Here is a 15,789-nt window from a genome sequence, read left to right as displayed (position 1 = left end):
GCTCTCCTAACAGCTTCTTTTGAGTACCTTAAAAATATTACAAACAAAAGAATTTTGGTAATTTTGGACAACATCTTGTATATCAACTTCAAAACAATTCTTATACCAGTTTCTTATTAATATAAGAATAAAAAATTGAACTTTAACTATGTTTTGGGGAGTACTATATATATGAAACAAGGGATGACAAAAGATTTTTTTTACAAACACCGAGTGGCCAAGGATCCTTAATGTTTTAGGAACTATCTTACTATATTCCCTAACTTTTAATTCAAGAACCTTTTAGAAAAGCTGTTAAGTTACTCTAGTAGTCTTCTAGCATTTCCGTTACCTAACCATTCTGGACATGTTCATACATAATATATATGAACCACGAAATCAAGAACAAAAATCCAGCCAAACAAAAGGTAAAAGTAAGAACAACCATGCCTGGACAGATACACTATCTATACCGAAAGGATTTTTTCCAGTGATCAGTTGATAATCTACTAAATAAAAAGGTAACCCGCCTGGTTTGTGTTTAACATGCAAAAATGGGTTACCTCCCATAAGTTGACGCATATATCAGGCGCGCGTACGGGTGTAACATTGAGAATTTGAGATGAATCAATAGTAGCTTGCAGTTATGTAAAGATATTTTTTGTAAAAAGAACAAAAAAGACAAACAAATGGAATGATCGGAACGGGAAGCTAGAGCCTAGATGTCACAAACTGGAAATGAATGGGACTGAACTGCCTGTTGACCAGTACAATACGGATCAAGGAAAAATATACAAAGAGTAAAAACACTTTAAAAAGAAACATAGGCCATATTACTAGTAATGTGCTGTCAATCTCCCAAGCAAAGAGACTCCAGGCCTTGTATCATTCTTTATGAATTGATATATAAACAAAGATCACGTGGTAGGATCACACATCACAAACAAAAGTATATATAATATACCCAGGGTTGATAAGCTTCTACAATATTGTACAGCATTGATTGGTTTTCTTGGCCTGCTTGTAGAACATCTGTAGAAGCACAAGGTCCACATCAGAAATGAAAAATATTATTTGCAAAAAAAACTAGAAAAAAAACATTAATAATAATCTTAAGACTGGAACAAGGCATGATTGGCTCATGAACAATTTATGAGAAACAATGTGACATGAACATGCCAGAAAGAAATAAGACAATTTCTGATACATAGATTGCCTCAAGTCAGAAAATAAATAAACTTTTTTTGCAAGTTGTCCAAGTAGAAATCTCTCCAAGAATTTTGCTCAAGATATATAGCGAGGCTTATCTTACAAAAATTACGCCAATTATCACAGATATTTTCCTCATTCTATCAAATGTGCTAACACTTTAAGACGTTCTAGCAAACTAGCAGGTGTGGTATTATAAAGAAGAAAAGATAGAAATGCCAACATTGCAGTTGCTTCTCTCCTCAATGCAGCAGTGTACTGGCTCCAAAAATAGAAAAAAAATAATTCTGAACTAAAGAGTACCCGAAACAGCTCATTTAAAAAACTGACATTCGACTTGAAAAAAATGAGATGTGCTCGAACTTCATATTAATCGGATCAGGAGACTAACAAGTCTTAAAATCCTTATTGATATTGAAGCATTTATTAATATTCACTATCCTAAATTCAAGTATCCGACCGATACTCAAGCATTCGACCAAAATTCGAGCTTAAATTTTATAACTCGTCCAGCTCAAGCTTAAGTCCAAACTTTTTGGTCAAGTACGAGCCTAACAGCGTTTGGAACACTTCGACTCGGCTCGATTAAAAACCTATGTGTACATATCCGTAGAAACAAAGGCCAGAGATTAATATATCGTTCTTGTTGTTTTAGTAGTTACATTGGCCGATATATATACAAACTTCACTATTTACGAAGCAACAAAAGTCAAATGATAACACGGGGTTGCACGGTTGAGACCAGATAACCAAGCCCATAATAACAATACAGTGTATATGCATAGTAAGAGAAGTTTTACATATTACTTCAACTTCAGCAAGTTCAATCTTTGGTGAATATAATTTTGAAGGTGTCATTTTGTCAAAACAAACAGAGAACATATTACATCCTGGAAAAGGTTAGGGAAGTAGGACAAGTATCGTATATATCTTATTAAATATTTGACAATAACAGGACAAAAAATTCATAAATACTCGACAAGAAGTTGTACCCTTCTAAGCTCCCCTAGATTTGCATTTTTTATGGACAGATTCACCCCTTCAAGTAAGATAAATCTCAAAAATGGTTATCACCATAAACAATTCAATGCATCTATTTTAAGTCCCCGTTCATTTAGATACATCGCTACCTACTATATTATATACTTCTTATTATAGATTTGAAAGGTGGTGTCAAAGGGTCACTTTGCATACAAATGGAATCATTACATTTAAATGTAGGACAGAGGAGATGTTAATAATACTTGTAGTATGGTATGTGAAACGAATTAGGGCATTTTCATGTAAAATTAAATGTAGATGAACAGTCCAAATATGTATACAGATTCCAAGGGTTGCTATTTGAATATTCAAATGCATGACAGAACCTGCCGAACACAGTTTGTACATACAAACCCATGTTATCTATATCTAGTCTGGTCTGACGTACCTGAGAAGCTGCACTGAGATCTGAGCTCTTCTCGACTAAACTATCCAGCTTCTCTCCTCGAGCAAGAACACTATCAATGGTCTTGTGCTGTATCAAATAATATCGTCAATAAAAAAATTTAATAGAATTACAGTCAGATGAAGGTATAAAGAAATGAATGAAGCTTTCTGGACATTTATAGTGTCGTGCTGCATTTCATAGAACTTATTTTGAACCGAAAAATCCACCACTAAAATGAACTGAGAAATGATCTTGCCACAAGTCACATATACAATTACAGCAATCTATGGAGTTAGCGATGGGCCATTTTCCTAAAACACTTAAATCGACCATAAAAGCAGTAAGCACAGATCAAAGTTCCTTCTGCAAGTTATTTACACAAATGACCACAATCTTTATTTTGATGTAAGGCACATATTCAAACAATCACTTTTGCAGTAGCTTTGTTTATTTAATTACACTAATATATAACATTGAACAATCATGAATCAAAATAAATATAAGCTGTTTATATTCACATCAAATTTCGTCTAATATACTTTCTTAAAAATAACCAAGACTCAAACAGACTGTTTCTGTAGGCTTTTTGGCAAGAATAATATTACGAATCAAATTAAATCCTGCTGCCCAACAAGATATTTCCAAGTTTTATCACACCGTTAGGTTGTGACTGCAGAATGATACTGCAAGTCACTATTTTGTTCATCTTCCATGAATATTTAGGTATGATATTCAAGGACTAATTCCATAAAAACCAAACCAAACGGATCAAATTTCGACTCTACAAAATTATAGTTTCAAAAAATATTTGGACTATAATATTTATATTTGACTTCTAAGAGCCTTTGCCTTCAATTCTTCTGATTAAATATTTTTTTAATGGGACCATAGTAGTTGGATAAAATGAAACAGATCGTTCCATTTTGTGGAAACGCTATCTGTAATTTTTTACTACTTTCTCAATTCCGTTCCTACCGAGCGTTGCTCAAACTCAACATATTTGATAACAAATTCTCCACTTTCCTTCCTACCCATTTTTTTTCACAATCCTCATAATAGAAAAATTGCACATGTTTTTTTTACTCTTGCCTCCTTTTCCACCTTTAATTTCCTTTCAAGCAAACATGGTATAGCGGTCCCAAAAACTTTACATTGCATTGTTCTTTCATTAATTGCTAACTTAAAATGGTATCCTGGACTTAGAAAAGTAGCTAAAGCAGAAAAAGAGGTACCTTCCACTTATAATAGAAGTTATTGCCAAGGGTAAAAAGACTCTGCTGAAGTCACAACTCATAACAAACAGAGAGACTCAGATACCCTTTATAAAAGAGAAAAATAAACTTCAACACAAATTAATCCATTTTTGCAGTACTCATTAATGGTCAGTAGTATCCTTTGGAGGCTCTCAAGGTATTCAATTTAATTTTTCAGGTGGTTCTGCATCTGGTTTAGATTTCTAAATGATAACGAGGTCCATATTATTCATCCAGTTTCAAGATGCGAATATCACATAATTGATAAATATAGCAGTAGGAAAAGAAAAGGGAAGAAATCAACCAAACAGGGACAAATGCATTTACAAACTACAACTTACAAGTATAATTTTTGTTTCATCCAGTTCTCTCTGAATTTTTAGCAGCTTGTCGGCCTCTGCAGGGTCCTAAATATATGAAAAGGAATGAATTAAAAATTGATTCAGATTCACTAGAAGTACAAATTCTAATTAAAATTGAAGTATCAGAGATGACAACAGTTTAGAATCTTAGCAGTAAACATAATCGTTGACTATGCCTCTTATCAGAAATAAAGAGACTGATATTTTACCTGAAACTTGGTCAAGGCTTCATTGAGGTAGTGCCACGGTTGTGCGCTATCTGCTTGCACAGTTCGCCAGGATTCACCAAAATTCTTCTGGTACTCATCTATTAGCTGATATATATTTTATATGAGATCAGATTATACAGTTCGGTTTTAACATAAGGGCATATCATTTTTAGGACACTATTGGTAAGTATACGATATAGTGTTCGAGACAACTCTATAAAATTTGTTTGTGCTACTGTTATATTACATTTAACAAGAAGCAATAGCCTCTGATTATTCAGCATACTTTGTAATTTAGAAAACTCTTGCATGTCAACATAGTCTACCGAGAATCCTGATAGAAATGATGCTCTGAGTGTGATGACCGCTACCAAATAATGTAGAATCTATCTTACTAGTTGTTATATTAGAACTGTACCCCATATAAAATAAAGTGTATATATATATAAAACAAAGTGTGTATATATATATATTAACAGCCAATTCAAATAATTTTTGGAAATATACATATCTTGATTTATATGATGTTGGTGATTAAAAATGCAACTGTGATCAAACAACTCGATATAAAGTAAACATGTACTATGTTACCCCGGCTTTCCATTTTGCTTCATAGTGCCTGTGATGGACAATTTTGTTTTGAGCCAAAAACATAAATATTTTCAAGAAAAATGTCTAGTCCAACCCTTGGACATGTATCCATGCTAAACACTTTCAGCGAGTCCGAGTAACAAAGAACATGTATACTAAGACCATCTCCAACCCACAACTCTAAAGTGTAACCTTTAGACTACCTTACTGTGAAAACTACACTATTCATAAAATCAATTCCAATCCATTTACACTATCCTACACTAGACATGATATTCTCACGTTTCCTAAGGTATCTGGTTGGAATACATTTGTTTTTACTAACCATGGTAAGAATTTTGAAAGACACCAAATGTGATATAAATATTGAACCAAATTTGGTGTCACTATTCGATTGGTGTCACTTTGACACCATTATGATGTTAAATTGGAACGATATTTACACTATAACTTACACTATGATAGGATTATAGTGTTGGGTTGGAGTTGCTCTAAAAGAGTAATAACATAATGTAAAAAATTGTTTAAGCAGCTTACTTCATCCTTGTAGTGATTGAACTATTAAGTAACTAACCAAACGAAAAAAACAACAATGTCGAAAGTTGAAAAAACTAACCTATGAAGAAATGGGAAACTAAATTGGTACTAAAAAAATTAATACGCAGAGTTAAAGTATATGGACTCACCTGATTGAGCAAAGAAAATGCACTTCGGACTGGGTAATGGTCATCCATGAATCCCAATACACATAGACCATTTCTATTATAGGCATGCACCTTGTACTCTAAATTTAAACAAAAAAAATAAGATCAGAACAGAGAATGCAACATCTCTAGCAACGCTGTCCATGTACTAATCTATGATACGAAAACAAGTGATCAAAAGAATTCAACAGGCCAGCTCCAGCATGATTCTTACGTCGAAACTCTAATACCATCTTTAACAACCAAAATATATGAACACTAATCGTATGATCATAATCCTATAATACAGATTAAGATACAAACATACCTCAAACCTCCCCAAATCTTAAGGCGTTATAGAGAATTGCTTAATATGTAGAGTGTATCCTGTTTTATATGCCAATTAACTCTCCTAATTGGAAAATCAATTTCAATTTTAAATGTCACTTCGAATTTATCTACAATTTGGAGAGTTTTTAGGTTCTGAGCATTTAAACTCGACTTACCTGTTAAGGACTTGAGCTACCAGCCTCAACAGCTCTCTAAATTCGAAATGGTAATTCAGAACAATTCAAAAGCACATGGACTAAAATTTGAACTACAAACCTAGTTGTTCCGGTAACATCTAATCAAATTTCCGAGAAATTTCGATAACTATACTTAAACAACAGCTCCGTCACCAAATCACAGATCCAAATCAAAACAACTAAGAACGGAGAAGTACAAATAAATAAACAAAGCAATATGTACTTAATTTAACATTATAAGTTATAACAGAGACAATATATTATTAACCGTAATGGGAATAATCTCGTTAAATGAATAAAATTTTCCGATCCCGAAAATATTCATTTATCGAAAATACCTTCGTGCTGAACAGACTGGCGTTGGTTAGGAGGAGTGCGACTAGCCACAGTGCGACCAACGAACACAATAAACTCCTTAACGCTGGACCGTTGAAAGTAACCGAAGTGGCTCACGTCCGTTGCGTTGGCTAAGATAACCGGATCCGAACCCGACTGATCACATCGAAGTACCAGTAACGCCGTGATCTTCATCGGTGTTTTCTCTGTTAGTTTTTTAAAAAAAAAAATTAATTTTTAATTTGTTTTTTTATAACAAGAAGAAGAAAGAGTTGCGTTAGTTTTACAATTCGATTCTTTCCCTTGTCTTTTTGAAGATATGCTGTGTGTTAACTTTAAATCTCCGCGTGGACAACTCACACGTCACGCGCGTTGCATTTTTATTTTATTTTATTTTAAACTCTTATCAACGCAAAATTTCGATTATATAGTGCCGATTGTGACTCATTTTTATATTTTTCTTTTATATCAATTAAATTAATCAATTCTTGATCAAAAATTAAATATTATTTTTATTTCCCGTTCAACGAATAAATGTTTTGTATTTTGAAAATTAAATTTTGCGATTCAACAAGATTCGACGATGGAATTTGTTACTTATTTATCTCGCACATTTATAATTTGATTATAATTTTGTTAAGTTAATTTCTTTTAAAAACACTGTTATTTTAAAAAAATAAAAATCATATATTCACGTAGATTAAATATATATTAAAGCAAGAAAAGGTTAATTTAAGATTCTTTTGGTCAAATTTGGAGTTCTTTTAACAACTACCTTAATATTTGGTCACTCCTATGGTGGCCAAGGAATCTGCTGGTGAATTGCTTCCGACCATTGTTCTAAAAAGTGAAATTTTTCGGTAGAGCAATCTTTCGGTGATTAATCAGAGTATTAATCGTATGTGTTTAATAAAATATAAAAATAATAAATTTATTATACTAAATATATTAATTTAAGAAAATAGAGTAGTGATTAATCGGACTATAAAATCGAATCGGCAGAGCATATTAAATTGATTAATCGGATAATTAATCAATAAAATCGGTGATTTTTAGAACAAAACTTCCAACCCACGGCAGATCCTTACCTCCCAACAGCTGCCTACTGCTTTTTAAAATGTCAAAGCATACAAACCCCTCCTTTCCCAAAAGCTTACAACAGATTTGTGAGCATGACAGAATCCGATTCTCGGAAATACATTGACAAGTTGATCTTTGTTAGTATATATTATAAAGTAGACAAAACAATCTATGATCTCCACTTCTGTGACCAAATTTGATATTCAACGTAAACTTCAACTTGATCACAGAGCTTGAAAACTGGAAACACCAACTAGTCAAAAGATAGTGTGTTCAAATTTAAAATGTCATAACCATATCAAGTGCCCAAAGAAATAGAATATCTAATTAAATTTGTAGGGCATCAATATTTCTTTTTCCTTCTGGCCCCTTTGTATACCACGATGAAACATAATCACCATAGTTCACTTGTTTGTATCGAGGAGGATTAATAACTGGGGAGACTGTCCTCGTCTTTGCAGGGTCATGAAATGTAGCAACTGAAATTCGTGCCCTGTTGGCATTGGTGATGGCACGATGTATGGAGCTCCTATATTGGCCATTGGTTATAACCTGCAAAAAGGAGTTATTGGGGTCTCATATTAGAAAGTAAATTCCATTAATCACCTTCCTCTTGTGATTGAGGAGCTCTTCATTACAATTTAATGTGATCTGCATAATCGACTAAATACATATAAATATTACAGTATCTTCTTTTCTCTTTTTTTAACAAAAATATGCATATTGTAGTTCAAGAAAACAATCATTGCTACTTCTCCGTTGCCTTTGGTTGTGATGAAATGAAACTGAAATATTAAATGGGCAAAATATTCAAAATTTTCGTCCACCTTGATGCAGGACAGCCCATTAAGAAGCTCAAAGAAACTATTTGGGAACAATATTCTATGCTTTGGAAGCCCATTAGTTAGAGTATTCTAGAATTACTTAAATTATATTATTAATGATTTATTAAATTAGGAATAGCTATATTTTAAATTTCTATTTATATTAGGAAATATTGTCTCGGATTCTTATAAATATTGATTGATTATTGTAATCAAAGCATAGTATATAATTTTTTGATATTAGATTTTATTCTCTTGCGTGAGAATTTTTATCCGAAAACCCTACTTTTAACCCTAGTCCCCATCACTTCATCCTTTCCATTCCTAACAACTTAAATTAGAGCTCAATACCCAAATTTGAGATGAAATGGTCCATTCTCTACTAATACCCATTTTCTACCCAAATCTCATCGCAGAAAATAAGAACTCACTCTCTTTTTTTTAAAAATCTTCCCTGCTACCTCATTGCTTCCCTACAATTTTTAGTAATTTCATTCCCTTCCCTTCCATTCTCCCCAACTACACACAACACTGGGGTTTCTGCATCTGTCTTCCAAAGAAAAAAAAATGTGTTTCTCCGTTTTCAACCCTACACATTTAAGTTTGAAGGACGATGTACTTTAACACACGCAAAACAAAACCACTGCATTTTCAAGGTCTTGGAACCACAAATAGGGAAGGAGCACAATCCGTTTAAACAAAACGAGTGGTGGTCTCTTAGGTCAGCAAAACAACACATAAACTGCACGGCATGCTAAAAACCAGGAACGTAATCTGGTGCAGGGTAACAAACAGGGCAGTAATCTGGGACCTTGTAATCGATAAATCCTATGATGAAATAGAGTATGTTCTAACAGCAAAAAGGACATGGCAGTCACAAAAATGTACCTGATCAAGTGACACAGATGATCAGGAAAGGTATATTGATGTAGCAAAACTTCCAGTGTCATGCCGAGAAAAGAAAAAAAAAGATAACAGCAACAAAATTTATGAAAGTAGTACTTTCCTTTTCTTTTCAAGTCTCTTTTTCGTACAAAGTCTTTTCTTTTATAAAATAAATGAATAATCCCTCTAAAACTAATAAGAACCTGATTTCCACATTTAATTTAATTTTCTGCATTAAATTACGAAATTTAATTTAATTAATGTACTTGAACTCCGGAAAAGATGTTATATTCTCAACGACCACAATTCTGACCTTATTCACAAAAACTAAAGTTCACAAAGATTTACACTATAATATCAAAGAGCATCTAGCAACTAGAGGCGCCAACAAATCCTCAAAACTTAAGCATTCTATGGAAAGAACAAATTGAATTAATAAAGAAAAACAATGTAATCAAGTCATATGAAGTAGTACCTCAGTTTGGTCGGCCAATATTACAACAATGGCATCAGATACAGGATGTACAGTTACCCATTCCCCATCCTTCAAGACCTGAAGACCTCCAACATCATCTTGAATGAGCAGGGTGATACTACCCATGTCAGAATGGGACTGCAGACCAAGAGTGAGCTCGGGCTGCGGGCAAGGCGGGTAATAACTCACAGTGATATTCTGGTAAAATTCCCCAACAGCCTCTTCAATGCAAGAGGAAGGCAATCCCAGACTTTCAGAAATCAAACACAAAAGCTTCTGAGCTAGGGCACACATGTAATCACTATACTCTGCCACAACTTCTCTGTTTGATGATATTGTTGTTAGTTGTGTTTAAAAACAACATTTATTGGTCACCAGGTGTTAACTAATTGTTCTCGAGTATTAAGGTAATGATATTCTTTTTTTAGTGGTACTGAAAAATGCATTTATTGGATCAAGTAACTATCCACTACACGTAATGCCACAGAAACAGTAAATGTGTAAAATAAGGAAAATAACAATAATAGTATTTGATTGCTAAGAAATTAGTAACAGTGAGCTGAATTCTTAGGGCACGCGTAATAAAGGAACTTGGTTATCCCCAAAAGATGGGAATAATTAAACATGCCATAATTATCTCTGAAAATGAGTATTACCGTATCATTGTTGTTCCATTTCCAGATAATTTTAGGTGCACAAATGTTAACATGACTACTAAGCATTAGCATAGATCGCGTTCATCGTAATTATATTCATTTCGAAATATTACCCTTTCTAAAAAATAAACAGTGAATGCCTACTTTTAACGTTAGTAATGATGACTTTGTTTGTACAGGGTTTGCAGCTTATACCCCAGTCTAATGGAGTAGCTCTGAAAAAAATAGAACATTAATACAGTAAAACCTCTATACAGTAATATTGTTAGAACCGACAAAAAATATTATTATAGAGGGGTTATTCTTTAATAGAGGTTGCCAAATAAATTTTGAATTTTAAAAATTAATTAAAACTATGTATTATATATCTTGATACATGAATTTAAAAGATATATTATAGCTTTTTAAGACAAATTACGTAACATACTATCAAATACATGAATTTTTTGAAACAAATTGACAAGAAGGTGATTATATGGGCGCACAAACTAATGATGCAATGTTAATCAAAATGATATAATATTGGAAAAATATATTAAGTCATCTTTCATGTTTAGTTATGTAAGAAGACTATATATTATTGAATATATATCTATCACACATATGTATATATATGTGTATATATAATTTTTAGCATTTTTATTCTTATATAGAGGAAAATTAATAAAGGTTGTACTTATAAAAAGTATAGAATATTACAATGTAGAGGTTATTCTTAATTATAACTGGCCCAATTTGGGGCTGCAATTTTTTATTACAATAAGGAGGTTATTCCTACATAGAGTATTCTTATGTAGAGGTTCTACTGTATATATGGCATATTCTATGCTTTAAAGTACTGGTGCACGTAATAATCTGTGCAGTAAAGCTTTACTCATTGGTTGCCACATTCCAGATAGAAACCCTAATATAATAACTAAAATGACTTCTTAATTTATTAGAAACAAAAACCACATGTACCAGACTTTTTTAAAGGCGTGGGTTTATCTAGTTAGGATATAAAATAGTTGATATTGTTTTCACTGGTTATGCTGAAAATAGTACTACTATGTTGCTCATTCTAATTGCCCTGGTTCACCCACTAATACAATTATAAACGCTAGAGATGCAACTTATTTTGATGTTCGTTTAAAATAAGAACGCGACAAGCAAATAAATTAACATGCAAGGAATAAAACAGGTAGAGCAGAAAGAAATTTACGAGAAGATTATTTTGTTTATATACATATTCTTATTCTAAGGCTTACATGCTACATTAAATTTTTATCGTAAGGCTATATATTCTAGTGATGCTACATTTTAGAATGAAGCAATAGATTAAATTCTTATCGTTAGGCTATATCTCCTAGTTATGCCACATTTTAGAATGAAGCTATAGATTAAATTCTTATTCTAAGGTTATATCTTCTAGTGATGCTACATTTTATAACGAAGCTAGAAATTAAATACTATAATAGCAGAATAACATAAGGTATTCAACAATCAGCACACCAAAGTAAATTAAGCAAGAACATTATATGTAATATACGAGAACTTGAATTTGTTATCATAGGTACCTATAATTACAAAGAAACTCTGGCCACTTCATCGGCTTCCTCCTCGAAACCGGTAAAGTATGATGATCAAAATAATCTCTCCAATCCAAAACTAAAGTAGTTAGTGGATATCTTTCAAAATTAAACTAGGTATCTACATTCCACTCTCCGATCTCGTACACCTATACATAAAAACATCTTGTCCATACATCCACATTTCAATCTCCACACACACACACCTATACACTGTATATATGTACTACCCTACTCCACCAACGCCTCTTGTCTTCTCTCTAAAGCTCTCGGCGTGTTTTTGCTCAAATTAGGGTTTTGCGATTGCTTTAGAGGTACACTTCAAGCCTCTAAATCTCGCGTTTATGTTTTAATTACACTCCGCTTGCTTATTATTTTGTGATGAATTTTGTGATTTGTTGAGTTTTATAATAAACAATACACACATATTATTACAAAACTCAACAAATCACAAAATTCATCACAAAATAATAAGCAAGCGAAGTGTAATTAAAACATAATCGCAAGATTTAGATGCTTGAAATGTACCTCTGAAGCAATCGCAAAACCCTAAATTGAACCAAAACACTTTGAGAGCTTTAGAGAGAGAAGTTTTAGAGTGAAGACAAGAGACATTGGTGGAGTCGGATGGTATATATAGACAGTCTATAAGTGTGTGTGGAGATTGAAATGTGGATGTACAGACAGGATGTCTGTATGTGTAGGTGTACGAGATCGGAGAGTGGAATGTAGATACCTAGTTCGTGAATGTGTTTGGAGATCGAAGAGTGGAAACTCAGGCCACTTCATCGGCTTCCTCCTCGAAACCGGCAAAGTATGATTATCAAAATAGTCATTATATATATTGAGTGGCTAATCTATAGCGTAGCACTACAATGTTATTCATTTTGATTTCCCTAATGCGCCCACTAATTCAATTATAGACGCTAAAGACAACACTTATTTTAAGTTTCTTATAAAGTAAGAACACAAAGACAATCAAAAAAATTATTATGCAAGCACTAAAATAGGTAAAGTCGAAAAAAATTAAGAAAAAATTATTTTGTTCATATGCATCTTCTTATTCTAAGGCTATATCTTCTAGTGATGCTACATTCTAATCCTACAACAAAGTTATAGATTCAATTCTACAACAGCAGAACAATATACGGTATCCAACAATAAGCACCGATGTAAATTAAACAAGAACATTACACTTAATATACAAGAATTTGACTTTGTTATCATAAGTACCTATAATTACAAGGAGATTCTGGCCACTTAAACGGATTCCTCCTGGAAACCGGCAAAGTATGATGATCAAAATAATCTCGCCAATCCAAAACCGTATCATTCGACTCGACAAGCATCCTACTTCCATATCCCTCAGAAGCAGGCAAACTAGAATCACACGAATACCTCATCTTCTCATCAATCCCCAAATCTTCGAAAAATGACCTACCGTTATTTCTTATATCATTTAATAATGTTACCGGCACGCCGTGATTAGTGATATGAAAGGCGCCCCAGTCTCTGCAGGCATCGCCGATTTCACGGCGGAGGAGGGTGACGTCACGGGTGAGGGAGATTGAGGGGATGGAAGTGGTGGTGGTGGATGAGGTGTGTGGGTCGGGTCGGGTCTCGGGTGGTTGGATGTATTGAGAGGGGATTTGTGAGGGTTTGGTGAGTTGGGATAGGGTTTGAACTCGGACTGGCTCGCCGGTTGCGACTTCCATTGGTTGTTTGTTTATTTTTGTTCGGAGCTGGAGGTCAAGTGACGGACTAAAATTTGTTTACAAACGAGTTACGACCAAGTCCGTAATAGCCCGACACGCTAACCCGCTTCCTGATTTCAACCTTACTATCATCCCGGTTTTATTTACATTTTTTAATTAAAACTAAATCGAATTTAGCCAAACTCTAACATTATTATATTTTTACATAATATTAAATATATTATTATAATAACCTTGAAATAGTTGGTTACATAAATATTTAATTTATTTTACTGTAATAAATTGTATAATACGATCCTACAAGCTAATATTGAAATAGAATAACTGAATATATTATTTTAAAAGCGGTCAAATAATATCGATTAGCGGAAATGAACACTTTCTATTAATTTGGTAACAATTGGTGATATAATCGAATCAAATTCGCACCATATATATCCTTACTTACTGATAAATGGAAGGGACAAATATCAAGAATAAAATGGTTATGTTGTTTTGTCCAGATAAATTAACGTGAAAAGATAAAATTGCGTTATCAATCAAAATGGTTTAAATGTATAATATAAAAAGACAAATAGAGATATATAAAAATATGTATCCAAATTTTTTATTTTAATGACGGGCTTTTTAGCAATATTTTAAATATGTTAGTTAAGAGTTAGCAAATGTAGCAAAGGGTGACACGTTAAATTTATTTCTGGTGCATGAAAATATGATGTTAATTAGAACATAATCGATTCCTTCCTATTGTATGTAATGTTTGTTATTGTCAAAAATCTTGTTTCAAGATCCAAAGAGAATATTAATAATTATTTGTGGAGCTCAGGATGGATAATCAAAGTTTGCCCTGTTCTTTGGTAAATTTGGTTTTGGACAAATAAAATGTTTGGGTTTTTGGGATGACTAAAGTGTTGCACCTACGGTTGCTGTGAATGGGATTTTCAAAATGGTAACTGATCGGAGGAGAGCAACACGTTCACAAAACACTACTAAATAAATTGGAAAACATAGTGCGTACTTGATTCACTTTCTGGTAGAATTATCTCATAGTACCGGTCTTCTAAAAAATGGAAATTGGGATTATTCGGTGAAGAGACATTTTAGTCATTAATCGAATAATCGGTAATTAATCGAATTGATTAATCCGAGTATTAATCGGAAATAATTTATTTAAAAAATAATAATAAATAATCTATTTTTTGAATTATAAGATTTTTTTTGACAAATAAGCGAAGAATATATATTAAAAGCATTATAATACAGCCGAAACAACCTCCGAACTGCCAACTACAATCTGATTGTGAAACAAAAAACAAGTTAAACAAATAGCCGTTTTGTTTCAAATCACTTAATACATAGAATATTCGAATTCTTCAATCTATAAGGTATTACGATTGAAAAAGGTATTACAATGACATGTCGATCAATCCAACCTACACCAGTTATGAAATTAGTAGCGTCACAATTGACCTTCACGTAAGCATCATATGTAACCTAATATTCAGAACTATCAGTTCCATTAACTAATACTGGAGTAACAGATAACCCCAAAATATGAATAATTTTTTGTTGTAAAAGGTGAGTTTTTGAGATATCCCCCACTGTCTCAAATCTTATACATCTCCCAAAATACCATATAGATCATTCTCATAAAAAGTTATCGAAATCCATAAATAAACACATAAAACCAGTAAGACAAAACACACTAACATCCTAGAAAGATGGCACGAATAACAAAATCTATTATATATCTAATACAACAACAGGGGGGTTCGCTGAGCAAATTTAATCATAAATACAGTAATTAATATTCATACATGATTTGTTTTAACCATTAATGCTCATTCATTATTATATAATTAATACTGATTCATTCATGTAATTTTTATTACCTCAATTAAAACATCATTAATATGCAACTCATTCATTATTATATATTTAATACGGATTTATTCATGTAATTTTTATTACCTCAATTAAAATATCATTAATATGCAAGTCATTAAAA

The 15,789-nt window shown here is 32.6% G+C and overlaps 2 protein-coding genes across 2 annotated transcripts; both read right to left on the bottom strand.

Moving 5' to 3' along the window:
• Positions 1-674: 674 nt before the first annotated feature.
• On the bottom strand, positions 675-6,883 carry LOC141708837 (VAMP-like protein YKT61). The gene is made up of 6 exons (XM_074512647.1): positions 6,581-6,883; positions 5,719-5,816; positions 4,442-4,546; positions 4,212-4,277; positions 2,618-2,704; positions 675-1,011 (listed from the first exon to the last, which is right to left on the bottom strand). The coding sequence occupies exons 1-6, from the start codon at positions 6,771-6,773 to the stop codon at positions 961-963; spliced, it is 600 nt and encodes a 199-aa protein (XP_074368748.1). The 5' UTR covers positions 6,774-6,883; the 3' UTR covers positions 675-960.
• Positions 6,884-7,703: 820 nt separating this feature from the next.
• Positions 7,704-13,889, bottom strand: LOC141708836 (jasmonate-induced oxygenase 2). Its single transcript, XM_074512646.1, has 3 exons — positions 13,300-13,889; positions 9,843-10,164; positions 7,704-8,210 (listed from the first exon to the last, which is right to left on the bottom strand). Exons 1-3 carry the CDS (start codon positions 13,779-13,781, stop codon positions 7,986-7,988), a joined length of 1,029 nt encoding a protein of 342 aa, XP_074368747.1. The 5' UTR covers positions 13,782-13,889; the 3' UTR covers positions 7,704-7,985.
• Positions 13,890-15,789: the final 1,900 nt, after the last annotated feature.

The sequence above is a fragment of the Apium graveolens genome, chromosome 2 (genome assembly GCF_009905375.1).
Source record: "Apium graveolens cultivar Ventura chromosome 2, ASM990537v1, whole genome shotgun sequence".
NCBI lineage: Eukaryota > Viridiplantae > Streptophyta > Magnoliopsida > Apiales > Apiaceae > Apium > Apium graveolens.
This window is presented reverse-complemented; position numbering and strand designations above follow the sequence as displayed.